Source organism: Marmota marmota, unplaced genomic scaffold, assembly GCF_001458135.2.
Source record: "Marmota marmota marmota unplaced genomic scaffold, marMar, whole genome shotgun sequence".
Lineage (NCBI taxonomy): Eukaryota > Metazoa > Chordata > Mammalia > Rodentia > Sciuridae > Marmota > Marmota marmota.
This window is the reverse complement of record NW_026000229.1, coordinates 46,082,460-46,101,584: the sequence shown is the minus strand read 5'-3', so window position 1 is coordinate 46,101,584 and position 19,125 is coordinate 46,082,460. Positions and strand designations below refer to the sequence as shown.

Here is a 19,125-nt window from a genome sequence, read left to right as displayed (position 1 = left end):
TGACAATGACAAGTTCCATACCAGAGCCCATAATTTTCACAAAACAGAAACTGATGATTTCTTGTACTTGAGTTTCACTAATACATCCAACAGCCATGCATATCAGCTTACACAACTAACTAAACCCCGAGATGTCCGCACCTAGACTGACAGTGCAATGATTCATATTCATCCTCAGGAATGAATATGAATTGGTCAAAGAAAGATGGAAACTGGAATAGAGATTAGAAATGGAGTATGAGTCACTGGATAGTTCTAAGAGGTTTGAAACCTCATGTGATCAGATATTAAGGAACTTTCTATGTGAGTGTTCCTGTGCTGAAAACACACATGTGCGTGCGTGCACGCGCGAGCACACACACACACACACACACACATTTCCCTTTCCCTAACTATAAACCTAGGTTGTTTCCTTTCATGGGCTTTTACAACATGTCCTATGTATATTTTGTTCCTGTCTACTTGCCTTCATTCCATTAAACTGAAAGATTTGAGAGTCTTGGAATATATGTTCTTAAATATTCTACTTCCAAAACTAGTTCAGTGTCTAAAATATGAATATAGTACGTGTTCAAAAATATTTATTTATTTAATAACTATATGTATAAATAGTATCTGTTTCATTTTGATGATAAAGATGGTACAAACATGTAGAACAATATTAATTTTCCTCAAGAAACTAAAAAAATGAGCTATCATGTGATCCAGCTATCCTACTTCTTGGTATATCTCCAAATGTAACTAAATCAGTTTAACAAGGAAATAACCTCATGCCATAAGTATCTGACTACTCATAATAGCCAAGATACAGAATTAATCTAGGTACACACATCAATGGAAAAATGGATAAACAAAATATGGTATATGTGCAAAATGAAATATTATTAAACCATAAAGAATAATGAAAAGCTGCTCTTGGAGGCAAAATGGATAAGACAGGAGGACATTGTGTTAAGGAAAAGCCAAATCCATAGAGAAGTATAACCTGTTCTTTCTCACATGCAGAATTTTAAAAACTGTCAACCTGATTATGAAATAGTGATTACTAGAAAGTAGAAAGAGAGAATCGCCAGGGATCTGGTCGCAAAGATGGCGTCCTCCGCCTCCGCTCGGCCTCCGGCCGGGAAGCGAGTAGTAAATCAAGAAGAACTCAGACGATTGATGAAGGAGAAGCAGCGTCTGAGCACTAACCGGAAAAGGATAGAATCTCCGTTCGCGAAGTACAACCGCTTGGGGCAGTTGAGCTGTGCCCTTTGTAACACCCCGGTAAAGAGCGAGCTCCTGTGGCAGACTCACGTCTTGGGAAAGCAGCACCGAGAGAAAGTGGCCGACCTGAAAGGCGCGAAGGGAGCCGCCCAGGGTCCATCTGCAAACGCTGCGTCTGTTTCCGTCAAGAGGAAAGCGTGGGATGCGGATAATCAAGACGCCAAGAGAGCGAAGGCCTCGGTTCCTCAGGTACAGCCCTCCACGTCCGCTTTGTCCACCAACTTTGACAAAACAGGAAAAGAGTCCGCTAGATCGACACCCAGTAAACCTTCGGGACTCGGTTTACTCCCTGATTATGAAGATGAGGAGGAGGAGGAGGAGGAAGAGGAGGGAGGCGGAGAAGGAAAAGGAGGAGATAGCAAGCTGCCGCCTAGCACACACGGCAAANCATACATTTTAAGGCTTAAATGTTTACTTTTGAGTTGAAAATCTGTAAGTTGTAAATATTGTGTACAGTTAAATATATATTTATGTAATTATTTTGAAATTTATAAGTTGATATAAGTCTGATAAACAGACAAGTGTTTACATGAGTACTCTGCTATTTGAGATGTATATATTTTTCTGAATCCTATATCAAAAGGTTGCAATTTTTTATTTTGTCTTGTTTTAAGAACACTACTCAAACACAAAAGTTATTCTGGGTTACTCAGTTCTCTGGATATTCTATTTTCAAAAAAAATTTTAGAAGAACATTGAGAAAAATATATACCAAACATGTTCAACCTTCTTAAAGCAAAGTTTCCCTTTGATTAGACCAGTGATTGTCATATGTGGATGTATATGAGAATCACCTTTGATACTTTTAATTTAAAAGTGTACACATGAATCACCTATAAAGCTTAAAAAAAAAAAAAAAAAGAAAGTAGAAAGAGCGAATAAAGGACCAGACACTGTGGCACAAACCTATAATACCAGCAACTCAAAAGGTTAAGGCAGGAGGATCATGAAAAAAAAAGCACTGGATGTGGGGAAAAAAGTTGAATAGAGGGATGCTGGATTTGATTCATATATGCTGATGCATGTATTGAAATGTTAAATTTCACACAGAGCACCATTAACATGTAAAAATTTTTTGTTTGTTTTTTTGGTTTTTGTTTTTCAATTGCTTTTATTTTTAAATACATGACAGCAGCATGGATCACAATTCTTATTACACATAAAGAACACAATTTTTCATATCTCTGTTTTTATATAAAGTATTTTCACACCAATTCATGTCTTCATACATGTACTTTAGATAATGATGTTCATCACATTCCACCACCTTTGCTAATCCCCTGCCCCCTCCCTTCCCTCCCCACCCCTCTGCCCTTTCTAGAGTTAGTCTATTTTTCCCATGCTCCCTCTTCCTACCCCACTATAAGTCAGTCACCTTATATCAGAGATAGCATTCACTATTTGTTTTTGGGGGATTGGCTAACTTCACTTAGCATTATCTTCTCCAACTGCACCCATTTACATGCAAATGCCATAATATTTTTTTATCTTTTATTGCTGAATAATATTCCATTTTGTATGTATGCCACATTTTTTAATCCATTCATCTACTGAAGGGCATCTAGGTTGGTTCCACAGTTTAGCTATTGTGAATTGTGCTGCTATAAACATTGATGTGGCTATGTGCAATTATCTTATATAAGACGAAGGCACCAAAAACATGCATTGGAGAAAAGATAGCCTCTTCATTAAATGGTGCTGGGAAAACTGGAAATCTATATGGAACAAAATGAAATTAAAATCCTCTCTCTCACCATGCACAAAACTCAACTCAAAGTGGATCAAGATCCTAGGAAGACAACCAGAGACTCTGCGTCTAATAGAAGAAAAAGTATAGGCCCTAATCTTCATCATGTGGGATTAGGCCCTAACTTCCTTAATAAGACTCCTATAGTGCAAGAATTAAAACCAAGAATCAATAAATGGGATGGACTCATACTAACATGTAAAATTAATCTAATAAAAAATCAAATAAAAATACCTCTAAAGTCTATTACTGTCAATAGTCAGTATTATATCAATAACTAAGGCAAACATTGACATCCTCTTAAGCTCTTTAAATGTTCATATACATAAATGTAACTGATTATGAAAATTAATTATGTGCAAAGTCTATAAAATAGAAATACAGTATTGTTATAATAGCAGGTAAAGGATTTAATCTTAAGACAAAATTGGAATTCTTGTATGTTCTATTATATTTATGCACATGTGTAGAGTTGCAGTAATAAGGGATGTCAGAGAATACCCACAGCATGTTTCTCTGATTGAAGACTATTCAACAATTTTGGAAGTTTCATCTGGTTATTTAATTATTCAATTTCTAATCCTTTCCTTTAGTTTGATGTTTCCAAGTCAACCTATGAGAAAATTGCTTGAATTTCTGAAGGTTAATTTATTTAAAATCAAATTCAACTGTTGTTTATGAGAGTCTTTGTAGTATTCAGGAACAAGTCCAAAATAAAGGGGGTGAGGGGAACAAGACAATGAGAAAGAAGGAGGGAGGGAGGGAGGGAGAGAGAGAGAGAGAGAGAGATAGGGATAGGGAGATTAAGAGGAAGAGGGAGAGAAAAGAGGAAAAAAGGGGGGATTCTATCAAGATAGAAGAAAAATCAGTGGAGTATATGAAGGGGATTGAGTGGGAGGGAAGGGGGATGGGATAAAGGAGGAACTTTCCTATGTACATGTATAAATATGCAACAGTGAATCTTACCATCATGTACATCCAAAAGACACTAATTTTAAAAGAAAACCTATAAGTAAATAGCAGAAAGAACAGTAGAGAAAAGAAAACAAGAGAAGGGAAGAGGAGAGAGAGAAGAGGAAGTAATAGGAACTGAATTTGAGAAAATCATATTCCATGATTTTATAAGTAGGACAAAATGAATCCTAATGTTATGTATAACTAAAAAGGGCCAATAAAAAATAAAAACAAAAATTCAGCATAAGATCTGAATTTGTGGAATCCAAGAACATACTTCCTATTAAATGATGGCCCAAAGGGTAGGATCAGCTCAGTAAAAGATGCAGTGCTTATTGAGAATCAACTTTGGGTGAAATGTATTAATTTAATAACCAAATTCATATTAACTGTAACATATTAGCTTATTACACCTAATAATTTAGCCATAAAATGCATTTTTAATAAATATGGATTTTCCCATGTTATAGCTAACTACTGAAATTGCCTATCAGTTGCAAGCATTTTTTTTAAGTAAAAGCATTAAGCATAATATACACAAGGAAAAATATGATTTTTAAAATTGATAATATCTTGAATTAGTGAACTATTTTGTCCTCTAAAGCTTATGAAAATCAGGATACAAATGCAGAGGGCATTTATTATTTAATCCCAGTCTATCCTCTGAGTGCCAAATATATCATGTTTTGAATATTTCCCATTGCTATATTAGGCTATGACTATGAAATGAAAATTAATTTTGTATCAACATTTTAAGCAAAATAACTAGTAACATAAATCTTGTTTTAACAAGAAAGGTAATCATAGAGTTAACTTTAAAATGTTAACTTTTAAAGTGACGATTATGCATCATCTACATAGGCATTCATATATATGTATATAAATTATATAAATAATTTTGTTGAAGTGAATCACCTTTTACAGAACATATTATAATTATGTAAACACAAGTCAGAAAGAAATCTTTGATAAGAATCATATTTAAGAATCTATATCTCCTGAATAAGTGGAAGCATGAGAGACCATGGAAAGCAGGAAGTCAGTGAAAAGTCACAACTTGGTTCTGCAGTTTCTTCATAGCTGTTTTCATCTCCTCATTTCTCAATGTGTAGATAAGGGGGTTCAAGAGTGGAGTGAAAATAGTGTAAAACACAGACAAGAGCTTGTCCACAGAAAACCTACTAAAAGGCCACAGGTAAATGAAAATGCAGGGCCCAAAGAAGAGTGTGACCACCATGATATGGGCAGAGCAAGTGGACAGAGCTTTGGTGACGCTTCCTGCAGCACGCTGCCGGACACTGAGGAGGATGGCAGTGTAGGAGATCATGACCAGCAGGAAACAGCTGACGGAAATCAAGCCACTGTCTGAGATCATTAGTATACCCAAGACATAGGTGTCCATGCACGCAAGTTTGATCACCAGAGGAAGGTCACAGAAGAAGCTGTCCACCTCATTGGGGCCGCAGTAAGGTAAATTCACAGTAAAGGCTACTTGACTGATGGAATGCAGAAATCCAATGACCCAGGAAATGAGCACCAGCTTGATGCAAGTCTGCCGGCTCATCATTGTCATATAGTGCAAGGGTTTGCATATGGCCACGTATCTGTCATAGGCCATGGAAACCAGCAGCACCATTTCAGCCCCTCCAGTAAAGTGCAAGAGAAAGATTTGAAACATACATCCTCCAAAGGAGATTATCTTTCTATCAGTAAGGAAATCTCTGATCATCTTGGGGGTGGCAAATGAGGACAGCCACATATCCAAGAAGGACAGATTCCCTAGCAGGAAATACATAGGGGAGGACTGCAAGTTGGGGGCAGAAATTACAGTGACCACAATGAGGAGGTTACCCAGAATAATGGCCACATACATCCCAGAGAAAAATACAAAGAAAAATTTTTGTAGATATTGTGAAGAACAGAGTCCATGCAATACAAATTCTGACACCACCGAATAATTTTTCATTTCCATTGTCCCAGGTATCAGATTCTGTTCTTCATCAACACAAAGAAATGGTAATCATGTCATTTGTGTCAGGTTGGAAGAACCTAGAGCACATTATGCAAAGGGGAGTCCTCACTCACAGAAAGACAAATACTGCATGATCTTAATAATATGTGGAATCTAGAAAAGTAGAATTCATAAAAACAGAGTATAATGTAGTTATCAGATGGTGTGAGGTGAGAGAATATGGGCAATGTTGGTCAAAAGGCAAAAAGTTGTAGTTACACAAGAGAATCTATTTAACATCATAGCTAGCAACAGTATATTGTATACTTCAATGTTGTGGAGACAGCAGATTTTACATGTTCTAACTACAAAAAATGGCAAATTTTTTAGAGAATGCATGTAAAATAGCTTGACTTAGCCATCCCACAACATATATGAAAATATATATATTTGTACATCATAAATATATATAATTTGTACACCATAAATATATATATATAATTTTATCAATTAAAATATAAGCAAAGGCAGAAAGATAGAATGGTAGAAAAATCAGGAAGGCAAGCAAATAGGATGAAGGAAAGAAGAAAGGAACAAAAGTAGGAAAGAATGAAGGAAGGAAGGGAAGAGAGGTGTTAAGTGAAAGTGCTATCAACTGCCAGGCACATGAAAGTGATCAGCTAGGGGTTGTTTCAATATAAGTTTCATATGTAACAGATAATTTAACAATAGATGGAATTTTATAAACAAGTCCATACCAACATGTATATCTGCCCCATTCAGACTTTAATCTTTCCATGGGGGTAGTTGGGCATTCTAGAAGACTTCAGCATAGGTGAGAACTGTTGAAACATTTTTTCTTCCCTTTGTGGCTTTTGTCCATGGGAGATGTGGAAGTAATCCAATGAAGAGAATGAACCAATAATCCTTAAGAGGATTGAATATGAAGATTTCCTGGTTTTATTTACCCATCAGGGTAGATACCACTGGCCAGTGGGCAATTGTTTTTAAACAATTGAAGTTGCAACTAAATTATTAATATGTCAAACATAGAAAATTGCACACACATCTCTCTCCCCATTGATTTCCACAAAAACAAAAACAAAAGACAAGCAAAAAATTTTGGTGGGTGTCTCTATCTATGTACCCAAATACCAATCAATGTATCTCTGTCTGAGTCAGGAGAAGCAGTGGATGACAACGTTTAAGAGAACAAGATTTATTTAAGCTAAAAAATCAGGTTCTGAATGTAAAAGTGTATTAAGGTGTTGCATATAAATACAGTATAGTCTCAGATCTTAAAACTAGATTATGTTTGTTCTTTAGATATTTTATGGAAATAGCACTATTGTGTTGTATGTGTTACAGAATGGCATGTATCATATTCTCAGAGAACATCTTTGAGGAAAGAGATCTAAATAATAGCATAGTTACATGAGGATTTTAATTTATCTTAATTTTCATTCTTTTAAATTAAAATGTAATATAGTTTTAGTCTAAAGTGTTAACTAATGCCTTGTGGACATCATGAACATAATCACAACTGAAGAACATTTGCAGGTTTGGCTGTTAGCCTGACAGCCATCCTAGCGTGTATCACACATGCCATAGATCAGTACCTCTACTTGTATTCTTTACCTTTTTTGTACCCATGAAAGTTTTCACATGGGGCTGGGGATGTAGCTCAAGCGATAGCACGCTCCCCTGGCATGTGTGCTGCCCAGGTTTGATCCTCAGCACCACATACAAACAAAGATGTTGTGTCCGCTGAAAACTAAAAAATAAAAACAAATAAATACTAAAATTCTCTCTCTCTTAAAAAAAATTCACTTACCTAAAGGCCACCTAGATTTTTCTCAACTCAATTAGCAATTCTCTATTAGGGAGTCTTTATAAAAAAGTTTTCACATGTAATTTAAAAATATAATTTAATTTAGTGTTTCTTTTAAATGAAGATTAAGTGGACCGTTAAAATAATCAAGTGGAAAACTAAGGAGGTTAATATAAAGATCTCTTACTTGCTATTGAGTCAACTGCATTCTAAAATCAAACCATTGAATTGTACTCTAAAAATGAATTAACTTTTTGATACATAAATTATAATTCAATAAAGTTCTATTAAGATAGATATTAAAAATATAAAATAGACTCATTAGAGTTCTAATTTTGGAGAACTCTTTATGAATTTCAAGGCCTTTTAAAAATTGTTAAATGAGTATTAAGTTTATTATCAGAAAACAGGAGGTTAATTTTGCATACAAAATAATAGCATTTTAAAATTTAAATACAAGGAACCACAGAACCACAGATAGAAAAACACATCTTAAATACAATTTTAAAATGATAAAATTTAATTATAAGTAACAAATTATTATGATACACTCAAATGACATAAAGTATAATAGAATAAATGAGTCTCTATTTGACTCATATCTTAAAATGTGTTCACATCCATGTCAAAAGCTCTTTACTCACCTGGAGGTAAGGTGCTTAGTGCTGGAACTGCAGGTCACCAAATTTGTATATCACATCTTCTATACATGCTAAAATGGAGCTTTTGAAACCACTTATATTTTTATTACAGATGTGATCTATTTGCATCTTTCTCCTGCCTCCTAAAAGATAATTTGAGGAGAGCATCATTTTAAGAAGACAGAAAACTCCAGACTTCAGCTTTCTTTGAATTTAAGATATAATACATATATATCCTCTCCCTGACAGAATTAAGAACACTTTAATGATGGGACACTTGTGGTCAACTCCCATAATGAAGGCTGGGGAATAAATCATCCAAGAGTGGAAATTTGTGGTAATGAATCTCATTCTTTTCCCCAGGTAACACAAGAAGGAAATTTCAACGATCTGCCCTATTATATGAGCATGATTGAAATTATTTTAATAATTCAATCAGAATAACACATGTCATTATCTAGTAAATAGACTAAATTTTTTCCTTTAAATAATCAAATTAAATACAGATGTTCTGAAAATTTGTCTATTCTGCACATGATTTTATGTAGTTTTAAATCAAGCATAATACTGAAGAAAACTTATTCATACTAGGAGAGTCAGATTTGAATGGTACAGAATATTTGTCATCTCTGGATTTATATTGTCAGGTATCATACAATCTCCTGTTTCTGGGTTACTCTGGACATTTGCTACAATTGATAGGCTGCTTACTTATCAATATCATTGATATAATACAGGCTTCTCCCATCAATGGATCTTTGCTGAAGACAAATATCCCAGAATGTTCTGCTGAACCACCACTACATTTACAACCATTCACGTGACACCAACTTCCCTACTGTGTGTATGCACAACCAAATTTTTAAGGGATTCACCACCAAAACAGCCTCTGAGTGAACCAAGAAGTCTCACTTTCTATATTGACATCAGATAATCATCTTTCACTTAAAATTAGCCACAAAATTTTTGTAAGTTTGTTTTCCCTCTTTGAAACACACAGATTTTTAGCACAGCCAATAACTGTGAGCAGTGTGCACATTGCACAGGAGAGAAGGTATTATGGTTTGAATCTAGAATGTCTCCCTAAGGTTCATGTGTAAAAGACTTGGACCCCAATGCAACAATTGTCAGGGGTGGATCATGAGGGCTCTGACCTCAGCAGTCAATGAATCCATTGCTAGCAGAAGGGATTGCTGAGAAGTGTTGGTAGTTGCAGGTGGTGAAGCATAATTGGAAGGAGGTCACTAGATGCATGCCCTAGAAGGGCATTTCTAGTCTCTATCCTTCCAGCTCCCCCATTCTCCTTCGGCCTCCTGGCTGTGTGATAAGCATCTTTTCTCCATGATGTTCTGCTTCAAAGCAATGCAGGCAGCTCACCATGGACTCAAAACTCTTAAAACATGAGCCAAACTAAATCCTTGCTCCTAATAAGTTATTTATATCAGGTGCTTTAGTCACAGCAGTGAAATACTAATGCAGAAGTCTAGACTGTATATATAAATTTGAAAATCATTACTGTGCAGCATATTTTGCCAGTATCCTGGTCTCATCTCCTCAGCATATATCATTCATATACAAGCTAAAATGCAAACAGTTACCACTCTTGATTGAAAGCTGTTTGGCTAATTATTGGGTAGGATTATTGGGTAGGAAGAGAAGAGTGAGGGATTTAATGTCCTGGAAAGCAACCTCCAGGCAATACTAATAAGTACTACAGCATCCTCTACGCACAGGCTAGGCTAATTCCTAGGTGTATGTTGTATGTGGTTTCCAGACTTCCAGAAAGGGAATGAACCTCAGTTGCTGGCAGTGCTGTGCTGCTGGGTAACACATGGGTTGTTGCATTCTCTTCCTCTCTGGTCTCACTTACTTTATCTGCCAGGAAAGTACAGGTTTTTCTTGAGATCACTTCTGCCCAGTAAAACTATTTGTACTCAAATTCTTATATCAGAGATCTCTAAGTAAACACAAATTAAGGGAGTTAACACTAGTAGTGACCCTATGGAAACATGCTCAAATTGGGATGTTAAAATTGAATCACTCACAGGCCCAATGGCAAGAGGCCCTTGTTGGTGGTAAGATGACCATAACCTTGCACATAGGGCAACATCTAAGTTAGCAAGACTCTGGCCTGTGATGGTTTAAGTTGAGACAGAGGTCTAGAATTTGAGAGAGGTGAGACTGTGTTATTTTATAAGAATAGTGAGCAGGCTGATTATAAACTAGGCCCCAAAGCACTGGAAGAAGTAAAGAGCAGGCAGAGGTCATTCAGCTATCAAGTGAGGCCAGCTATCAAGTCAGGCCATGGTGAGAAAAATGAAAGGCCCCATGGTAGTGCATAAGCAATGTGCACACTGCTCACAGTTACTGGCTGTGCTAAAAATCTAGAACAAACACCCATTATGAGAGTGGAGGAATTGTAAAAAAGCCTGAATTCACAACTGTGGAAACTCATCTAAAGTCAGGGTCCAAGTAAAGAAAATGTTAGAATCTGGTTTCTAATATGAGAATATTTTCCTTTGAATCTTTTGGGTCATTAATATGGAAAAAGGCTCCCTCACATGGCCTGCTGAAAAGGGAAGGCATCAACTAAGGTGTGTGCCTTGCAATATAGTACACATCCACCTCAAGATCACGCCTCACTGTTACTAGAAAATAACTAGTTACATAATCCTAGACTAAGGAAAATCGAGCCTGCTTCTGGAAGAAGGGGAAAGTCCATGAAAGGAACTTCATGAAGTGGCTACTAAGCACTTCAGAAATCAAGAAAGCTGATTTAGTAATGGATGAGGAAGCACAAGACAATGCATGGGGACAGACAATGGAGATTATTTACATGGAAATAATTTATGTATTAAGACTTTAATGCCTTTGACATTTGGGCAGAAGGATGGCCCAGAATAAGTGAAATAAGTGCTAGAACTGCTTTATAGATGTTTAATGAAGGATCCAAAGATCTAAGAAAGCTTGCCACAATCAAAGGATATATTTTATAAAGCCAGTGACTCCACCCACTAACCATATTTTAAAGGAAGGTTCAGAGGCAATCTTTCATTCAATCTTCAAATGATAGACTCCTTATAGTTAAGCACAACAACAGGAGGCTGAAATTAAGAGCCCCCAATGTAGTGTGTAACCATGCGAGGAAATCATCATAATTCAACAGTGTGCAACAAGACAGAGCTCTTGACTGGTAGGTGTCTATTTTGATAACTAGATAGGCAAAATCTATAGGTAGTAAATAGAGGTATTGACTTACATAACTATTATGGCAAGAAATTATAGAGGGGAAATGATTGTATTATGAGAGCACTAACTTAATCAGCACATTAATCCCTTCATAGGGATTAACTGGGTGGTAACTGTAGGCAGGTAGGGTTTTGATGGAAAAGGTGAGTCACTGGGAGCATGCCTTTGGGGTTGATATTTTGTCCACAGATAGAAGAGCTTTCTCTATCTCTCTCTCCCTCTCTCTGCTTCTTGATTGTCATGTTCGGGGGTATTTTTCTTCTCCACATTCTTTCACCCTGATGTTCTACCTTACCTCAGGTCCAGAGCAATGGAGTTGGCCATCTGTATACTGAGAACTCTGAAATTGGAAGCCCTAAATAAACTTTTCCTCCTCTAAAATTGTTCTTATCAGATTTTTGGTCACAGCAGTGAAAAAGTTGACTTTATTACATTCACAAGATTGTGAAATCAGCATTACTACCTATCACCAGAATTTTTCTCACCCCCAAAAGAAACCCTGTGACCATGAGCAGTCACTCTCATTTTCCCACTTCACTCAGTCCCTGAAAACCACTTGATCTACTTGCTGTGTCTGTGGGCTTCTTTGTTCAGGATGTTATATAATGGAATCATACAAGCTGTGGTCTTTTGTCTGGCTTATTTTATTTAGCATAATATTTTTACAGGTTCAATCATTGTGGGCCACATATCAGTTCTCCATTCTTTTTATGGCTGCATAATATTTCATTGCATATATACCACAGTTTTTCACCCATTCATCAGTTACTGCATAGGTGGATTGTTTCTGAATTTTTATTATTATGTATAATGCTGCTATTTTTATGACTGGGAAATGAGATGACCCCAAATGCTCCTGTGTTAGTGCAAGAACATTCAGAAGTGAAATGATTCAATTATGAGAGGTGTAACTTAATCAGTCCATCCTAGTTTGAATGCACTAGATGATAACCATAGACAGGTAGAGTGTACCCGGAGGGAGATTGGTATTGAAGTTATGCTCTGGAAGGGCTCATCTTTCCTGAAGCCCCTTCCTCTTTCTTTCCTTGTTTCCCTGCCACCATGAGGGTTGTGGCTTCTTTCTGGAATGACTTTTTTTTTTGTGATGCTGAGGATTGAACCCAGAGCCTTGTACATGTAAAGCAAGCACTTTATCAACTGAGCTATATCCCCAAGCTCCTGCCATGCCTTTTTACCATGATGTTCTGCCTTACGTTGGTCTGAGAGCGATGGACTTGACTAACCAAGAACCGAACCTCTGAAACTGTGAGCCAAATAAACTTGTCCTCCTTTAAGTTGCTCTTGTCAGTTTGATCACAGTGACGAAAGTCTGACTAGAGGGTATTTAAAATTCTCTAGAGTATGTACATATAAGGGTAGAATTTCAGGGTCATATAGCAACTTCATTTAAATTGAGAGGAATTGCAAAAACTTTTCCAAGTCAGCTGAATGCTGTAACATTCCTAACAGCAGTGTAAGAGGATTCTGATTTCCCTACATTTTTACCACATTATTTTCCATAGTTTTGTTATAGACATCCTAGTTGGGTGCAAAATGGCATTTCATTGAAGTTTTGCTTTTTACATAATGATTTCCCATAATGATTATTATTCCATGTGCTTATTAACCACTTGTGTATATTCTTTGGGGGAAATGTCTATTCAGATTCTTTTTTTTAAATACATGTACTTAGAGTAATGATGTCCATCTCATTTTTCCATCTTTCCTACCCATATTCCCCCTTCATTCCTCTCCCTCCCCTTTGCCATCTAAAGTTTGTTCATTCTTCCCATGCTCCCTCCATCCCCATTATGGATCACCATCCTCATATCAGAGAAAACATTCAGCATTTGTCTTTTTTTTTTTTTTTGGATTGGCTTACTTCACTTAGCATAATATTCTCCAACTCCATCTATTTTCTTGAAAATGCCATGATTTTATTCTCTTTAAATTCTGAGTAATGTTCCATTGTGTATGTATACAAAGTTTCCCTATCTATTCATCTACTTAAGGGCATCTGGGTTGGTTCCACAATTTAGCTAATGTGAATTTTGCTGTTATAAACATTAAAGTAGCTGTGTCCCTGTAGTATGCTGTTTTTAAGTCCTTTGAGTATACACCGAAGAGTGGGATAGCTGGGTCAAATGGTGGTTCCACTCCAAGTTTTCCAAGGAATCTTCATATTGCTTTCCATCTTGGCTGCACCAATTTGTAGTCCCACTAGCAATGTATGAGTGTGCCTCCCCTCCTCCATCCTCCCCAATACTTATGGTTGTTTGTATTCTTAATAGCTGCCATTCTGACTGGAGTGAGATGAAATCTTAGAGGAGTTTTGATTTGAATTTCTCTAATTGCTAGAAATGGTGAACATCTTTTCATATATTTGTTGATTGATTATATATCATCTTCTGAGAAGTGTCTGCTCAGTTTGTTGGCCCATTTATTGATTGGGCTATTTGTAATTTTGGTGTTAAGATTTTTGAGTTATTTATATATCCTAGAAATTAGTGCTGTATCTGATGTGTGTATGGTAAAAACTTTGCTCCCATTCTGTAGGCTCTCTATTCGGCTCACTGATTGTTTCATTACCTAAGAAGAAGCTTTTTAGTTTGAATTCATCCCATTTATTGATTCTTGATTTTATTTCTTGCTCAATAGGAGTCTTATTAAGGAAGTCAGGGCCTAATCTGACATGATGGAGATTTGGGCCTACTTTTTCATCTATTAGACCCAGGGTCTCTGGTTTAATTCCTAGGTCCTTGATCCACTTTGAGTTGAGTTTTGTGCATGGTGAGAGAGAGGGGCTTAATTTCTTTTTTCTACATATAAATTTCTACTTTGCCTAGCACCATTTGGTGAAGAGGCTATCCTTTCTCCAATATATGATTTTGACATCTTTGTTTAATATGAAATAACTGTATTTATGTGGGTTTGTCTTTGTTTCCTTTATTCTGTACCATTGGTCTACAAATCTATTTTGGTACCAATATCATGCCATTTTTTATTACTATTGCTCTGAAATATAGTTAGGTCTGGTATAGTGATGCGACCTGCTTCACTCTTCTTGCTAAGGATTGCTTTAGCTATTCTGGGTCTCTTATTTTTCCAGATGAATTTCATGACTGCTTTTTCTATTTCTATGAGGAATGTCATTGGGATTTTAATTGGAATTGCATTAAATCTGTATAGTGCTTTTGGTAATATGGTAATTATGACAATATTAATTCTGCCTATGCAAGAACAAGGGAGATCTTTTCATCTTCTTAGGTCTTCTGTAACTTATTTTTTGGTGTTCTGTAGTTTTCATTGTAGAGATGTTTCACCTCTTGCATTAAGTTGATCCTAAGTATTTTTTTGAAGCTATTGTAAATGGGGTAGTTTTTCTCATTTCTCTTTCAGAGGATTTGTCACTGATGTACAGAAATACCTTTGATTTATAGATGTTGATTTTATATCCTACTACTTTGCTGAATTAATTTATTAGTTCTAGAAGTTTTCTAGTGAAATGTTTGGGATCTTCTAGGTATAAAATCATATATTTGGCAAATAGTGCTCATTTGAGTTTTTTTTTCCCTATCCGTAACCCTTTAATTTCTTTTATCTTATTGCTCTGGCTAGAGTTTCAAGAACTCTGATAGATAGAAGAGGGCATCCCTGTCTTTTTCCAGTTTTTAGAGGGAATGCTTTCAATTTTTCTACATTTATAATGATGGTGGCCTGAGGCTTAGCCTAGATAGCTTTTAAAATGTTGAGATATGTCCCTGGTTATCTCTAATGTTTTGAACATGAGGGGTGCTGTATTTGCTGAATGTTTTTTTTTTTTTTTGCATCTATTGAGATGATCATATGATTCTTATTTTTAAGTCTATTAATGTGATGAATTACATATATTGATTTCCATATGTTGAGCCAATCTTTCATCCCTGGGATGAATTCTACTTGATCATAGTGCATTATCTTTTTGATATGTTTTTGTATTCAATTTGCCAGAATTTTATTGAGAATTTTTCATCTGTGTTCATTAGAGATATTGGTCTAAAGTTTTCTTTCTTTGAGGTGTCTTACTCTGGTTTTGGAATCAGTGTGATATTAGCCTCATAGAATGAGTTTGGAAGTGTTCTTTCTTTATCTATTTTATGATATAATTTGAGGAGTATTGGTATTAGTTCTTTAACGTTCTTGTTGAACTCAGCTTTGTATCCCTCTGGTCCTGGGCTTTTCTTAGTTGGAAGGCTTCGGATGCCATCTTCTATTTTTTTGCATGAAATTGATCTGTTTAACTTGTGTATATCATCCTGATTCAGTTTGGGCAAATTATACGACTCTAAAAATTTGTTAATGACTTTGATATTTTCTAATTTATTGGAGTACAATTTTCAAGATGATTTCTAGTTATCTTCTGTATTTCTATAGTTTCTTTTGTGATATTTACTTTTTCATCACAGGTGTTGGTAATTTGAGTTTCCTCTCTCTTTTCTCTTCATTAGCATGGCTAAGGATTTATCAATCTTATTTATTTTTTCAAAAAAAACAACTAAAAAGTTTTTGTCAATTTTTTCTTTTCTTTTTTTTTTCAATTTCATTGATTTCAGCTCTGATTTTAATTATTCCCTGTCTTTTACTGTTTCTGGGTTGATTGTTGTTTTTTTTTCCTAGGGCTTTGAGGTGTAATGTTAAGCCATTTATTTGTTGACTTTTTTTTTTTCTTTTAAGAAATGAACTCTATGCAATGAACTTTCCTCTTAGTACTGCTTTCATAGTGTCCCAGAGATTTCAATATGTTGTGTCCATGTTCTCATTTACCTCTAAGAATTTTTTATTCTTCTCCTTGATGTCTTTTGTAACTCATTGTTCATTCAGTAGCATTTTGTTTAGTCTCCAGATGTTAGAGTAATTTTTATTTCTTATCATTGATTTCTAATTCATTCCATTATGATCTTATAGAGTGCAGAGTAGTATCTCTATTTTTTTTGTATTTGCTAAGAGTTGCTTTGTGCCATAGTATGTGGTCTACTTTAGAGAAGGATCCACGTGCTGCTGAGGAAAAGTGTATTTGCTAAGAGTTGCTTTGTGCCATAGTATGTGGTCTGCTTTAGAGAAGGATCAACGTGCTGCTGAGGAGAAAGGGTATTCACTCATTGATGAATGAAATATTCTATATATGTCAGTTAAGTCTAAATTACTGATTGTATTATTGATTATAATTTCTTTGTTTAGCTTTTGTTTCAAACATCTATCCAGTGGTGAAATGGGTGTGCTAAAGTCAGCCAGAATTATTGCTATGGTATATTTGACTCTTAAACTTGAGAAAAGTTTGATGAATGTAGATGTTCCATTCTTTGGGGTATAATATTTGTGATTGTTATGACTTGTTGGTGTAAGGTTACCTTAAACAGTATGAAATGTCCTTCTTTATCCCTTTTGTTTAACTTTGGCTTGAAGTCTACTTTATTTGATATGAGGATGGAACTCCCTGTTTGTTTCTGCAGTCAATGTGAGCGGTATGATTTTTCCCAACCTTTCACTTTCAGTCTGTGGATGTCTTTTTTCCTATGAGATGAGTCTCTTGAAGGCAGCATATTATTGGGTCTTTTCATTTTAAATCAAATCTGCTGGTACATGTCTTTTGTTTGGTGAGCTTAGGCCATTAACATTCAGGGTTATTATTGAGACATAATTTATATTCCCAATTATTTTTGTTTATTTTTGGTATTTAACTTGACCTAGTTTCTCCTTTGATTTTTTTTTATTATTATAATATGTCCCTCTATTGATTTTCATTGTTGTTTTAAATTTCCTCCTCATGAAAAATCTTGCCAAGGATGTTCTGTCTGTAGTGCAGGCATTCTAGTTATAAATTCTTTTAACTTTTGTTTATCATGTAAGTTTTTATTTCACCATCAAAATCAAAGGCTTAGTTTTGCTGGATATAAGATTTTGGTTGGCATCCATTTTCTTTCAGATCTTGGTATATGTTGTTCTAGGATCTCCTGGCTTTGAGGTTCCGGATTGAAAAATCTGCTGAGATATGAATTGGTCTCCCCCTATATGTGATCTGATTCCTCTCTCTTGCAGCCTTTAAGATTATCTCCTTTTTTTTTTTGTATGCTAGACATTTTCATTATAATGTGCCTTCATGTGGATCTGTTGTGATTTTCTATGTTTGGCATCCTATAAGACTCTTGTATTTGATTTTCCACTTTATTCTTTATGTTTGGAAAATTTTCTAGTATTATTTCATTGAATAGATTGTTCATTTCTTTTGTTTGAAACACTATGTCTTCCTCTATCCCAGTAATCCTTAAATTTGGTCTTTTTATGTTATCCCATAATTTCTGAATGCTCTGCTCATGGTTTCTTACCATTGTCACTGTGTTGTCAACATTCTTTTTAAGATTATATATTTTGTCTTCATTGTCTGAGATCCTGTCTTCAAGAGATCTAATTTATTGGTGATGCTTTCTATTATGCTTTTAATTTGGCTTATTGTTTTTTTTTTCATTTCAAGTATTTCTTTTTTGTTTGTTTGTTTTTCAGAACCTCTATCTCCCTATTGAAGTAATCTTTTGCTTCCTGTATTTGCTTATGTAGCTCTTTATTGAACTGATCTTTTGCAGCCTGTATTTGCTTTCTTATATCACCCTTTAATTCACAGATCATTTTAATTATGTACATCTTGAACTCCTTCTCTGTAATTTCTTCTGTTGTGCTTACCATGGGTTCTAATAATGTAGTATCTTGATTTGTTTGGGACTCTTTTTTCCCTTGTTTTTCATGTTGTTTGTGTGTTTTAACTTTTAGCACTATGGATCCAAGGCATTATTATTTTTTACCCTATAGGCTTATAGTGCCCCAGCAGGGTTCCAATATCTCTCCTTTGAGGGGGAGAACAATGTAAACAGATCTCAATACAAACAATATACAACCTTAAACCAAATAGCTGATATAAAAAAAGATTAGTAGGAAGATGGCGGCGAGGGGAGTGCATTACCCCCGTGTGCTGCTTCACTGTGTGGGAGTATGACAAGTCAGGACGGCTAAAGGATATCTTGTTAGGAATTTCCAGCAATAGTGGGGTGCTCCGGAACCTGGAGGAAGGATTTCCATCGCACGAGGATCGGCTATGGGGACTCAAACGCGAGAGGTTTGTCGCACGGAGGGTAACACGGCTTATTCAGCAAATCGCCCCGCGGCTAGAGTCTGCAGCGCGCGCTGGGATAGAGACGCAGGGTTACAGCGCTGCAGTTTCTGCCAGCCGTGCAAGCACCGTACTCAGGGCTGAATTCTGGGTTCGAGACGGGGGAAAGGAAGCGGTCCATCTCGGTTCTCCACACCGGTCAGACCACAGAGGAGGCCAGCAGCCACCATGATGGTAAACTGACGTCACCTTCCCTGTTTTAGACTGACCGCAGCTCATTCAGCCATAGATCAGGTAATTTCAGGCTGCAATTCACCTGCGGCTTGCAGACAGATTGCTAGGGTTCAG

General features: G+C 35.9%; 1 protein-coding gene across 1 annotated transcript; it reads right to left on the bottom strand.

The window, feature by feature from the left end:
• Positions 1 to 5,006: 5,006 nt before the first annotated feature.
• LOC107137854 (olfactory receptor 4K14) lies at positions 5,007 to 5,939 on the bottom strand. The gene has a single exon (XM_015480290.1). It carries the CDS (start codon positions 5,937 to 5,939, stop codon positions 5,007 to 5,009), a length of 933 nt encoding a protein of 310 aa, XP_015335776.1.
• Positions 5,940 to 19,125: the final 13,186 nt, after the last annotated feature.

Coding starts and splice junctions, on each gene's coding strand:
- LOC107137854 (XM_015480290.1), bottom strand. CDS start 5,939: ATGGAAATGAAAAATTATTCGGTGGTGTCAGAATTTGTATTGCATGGA.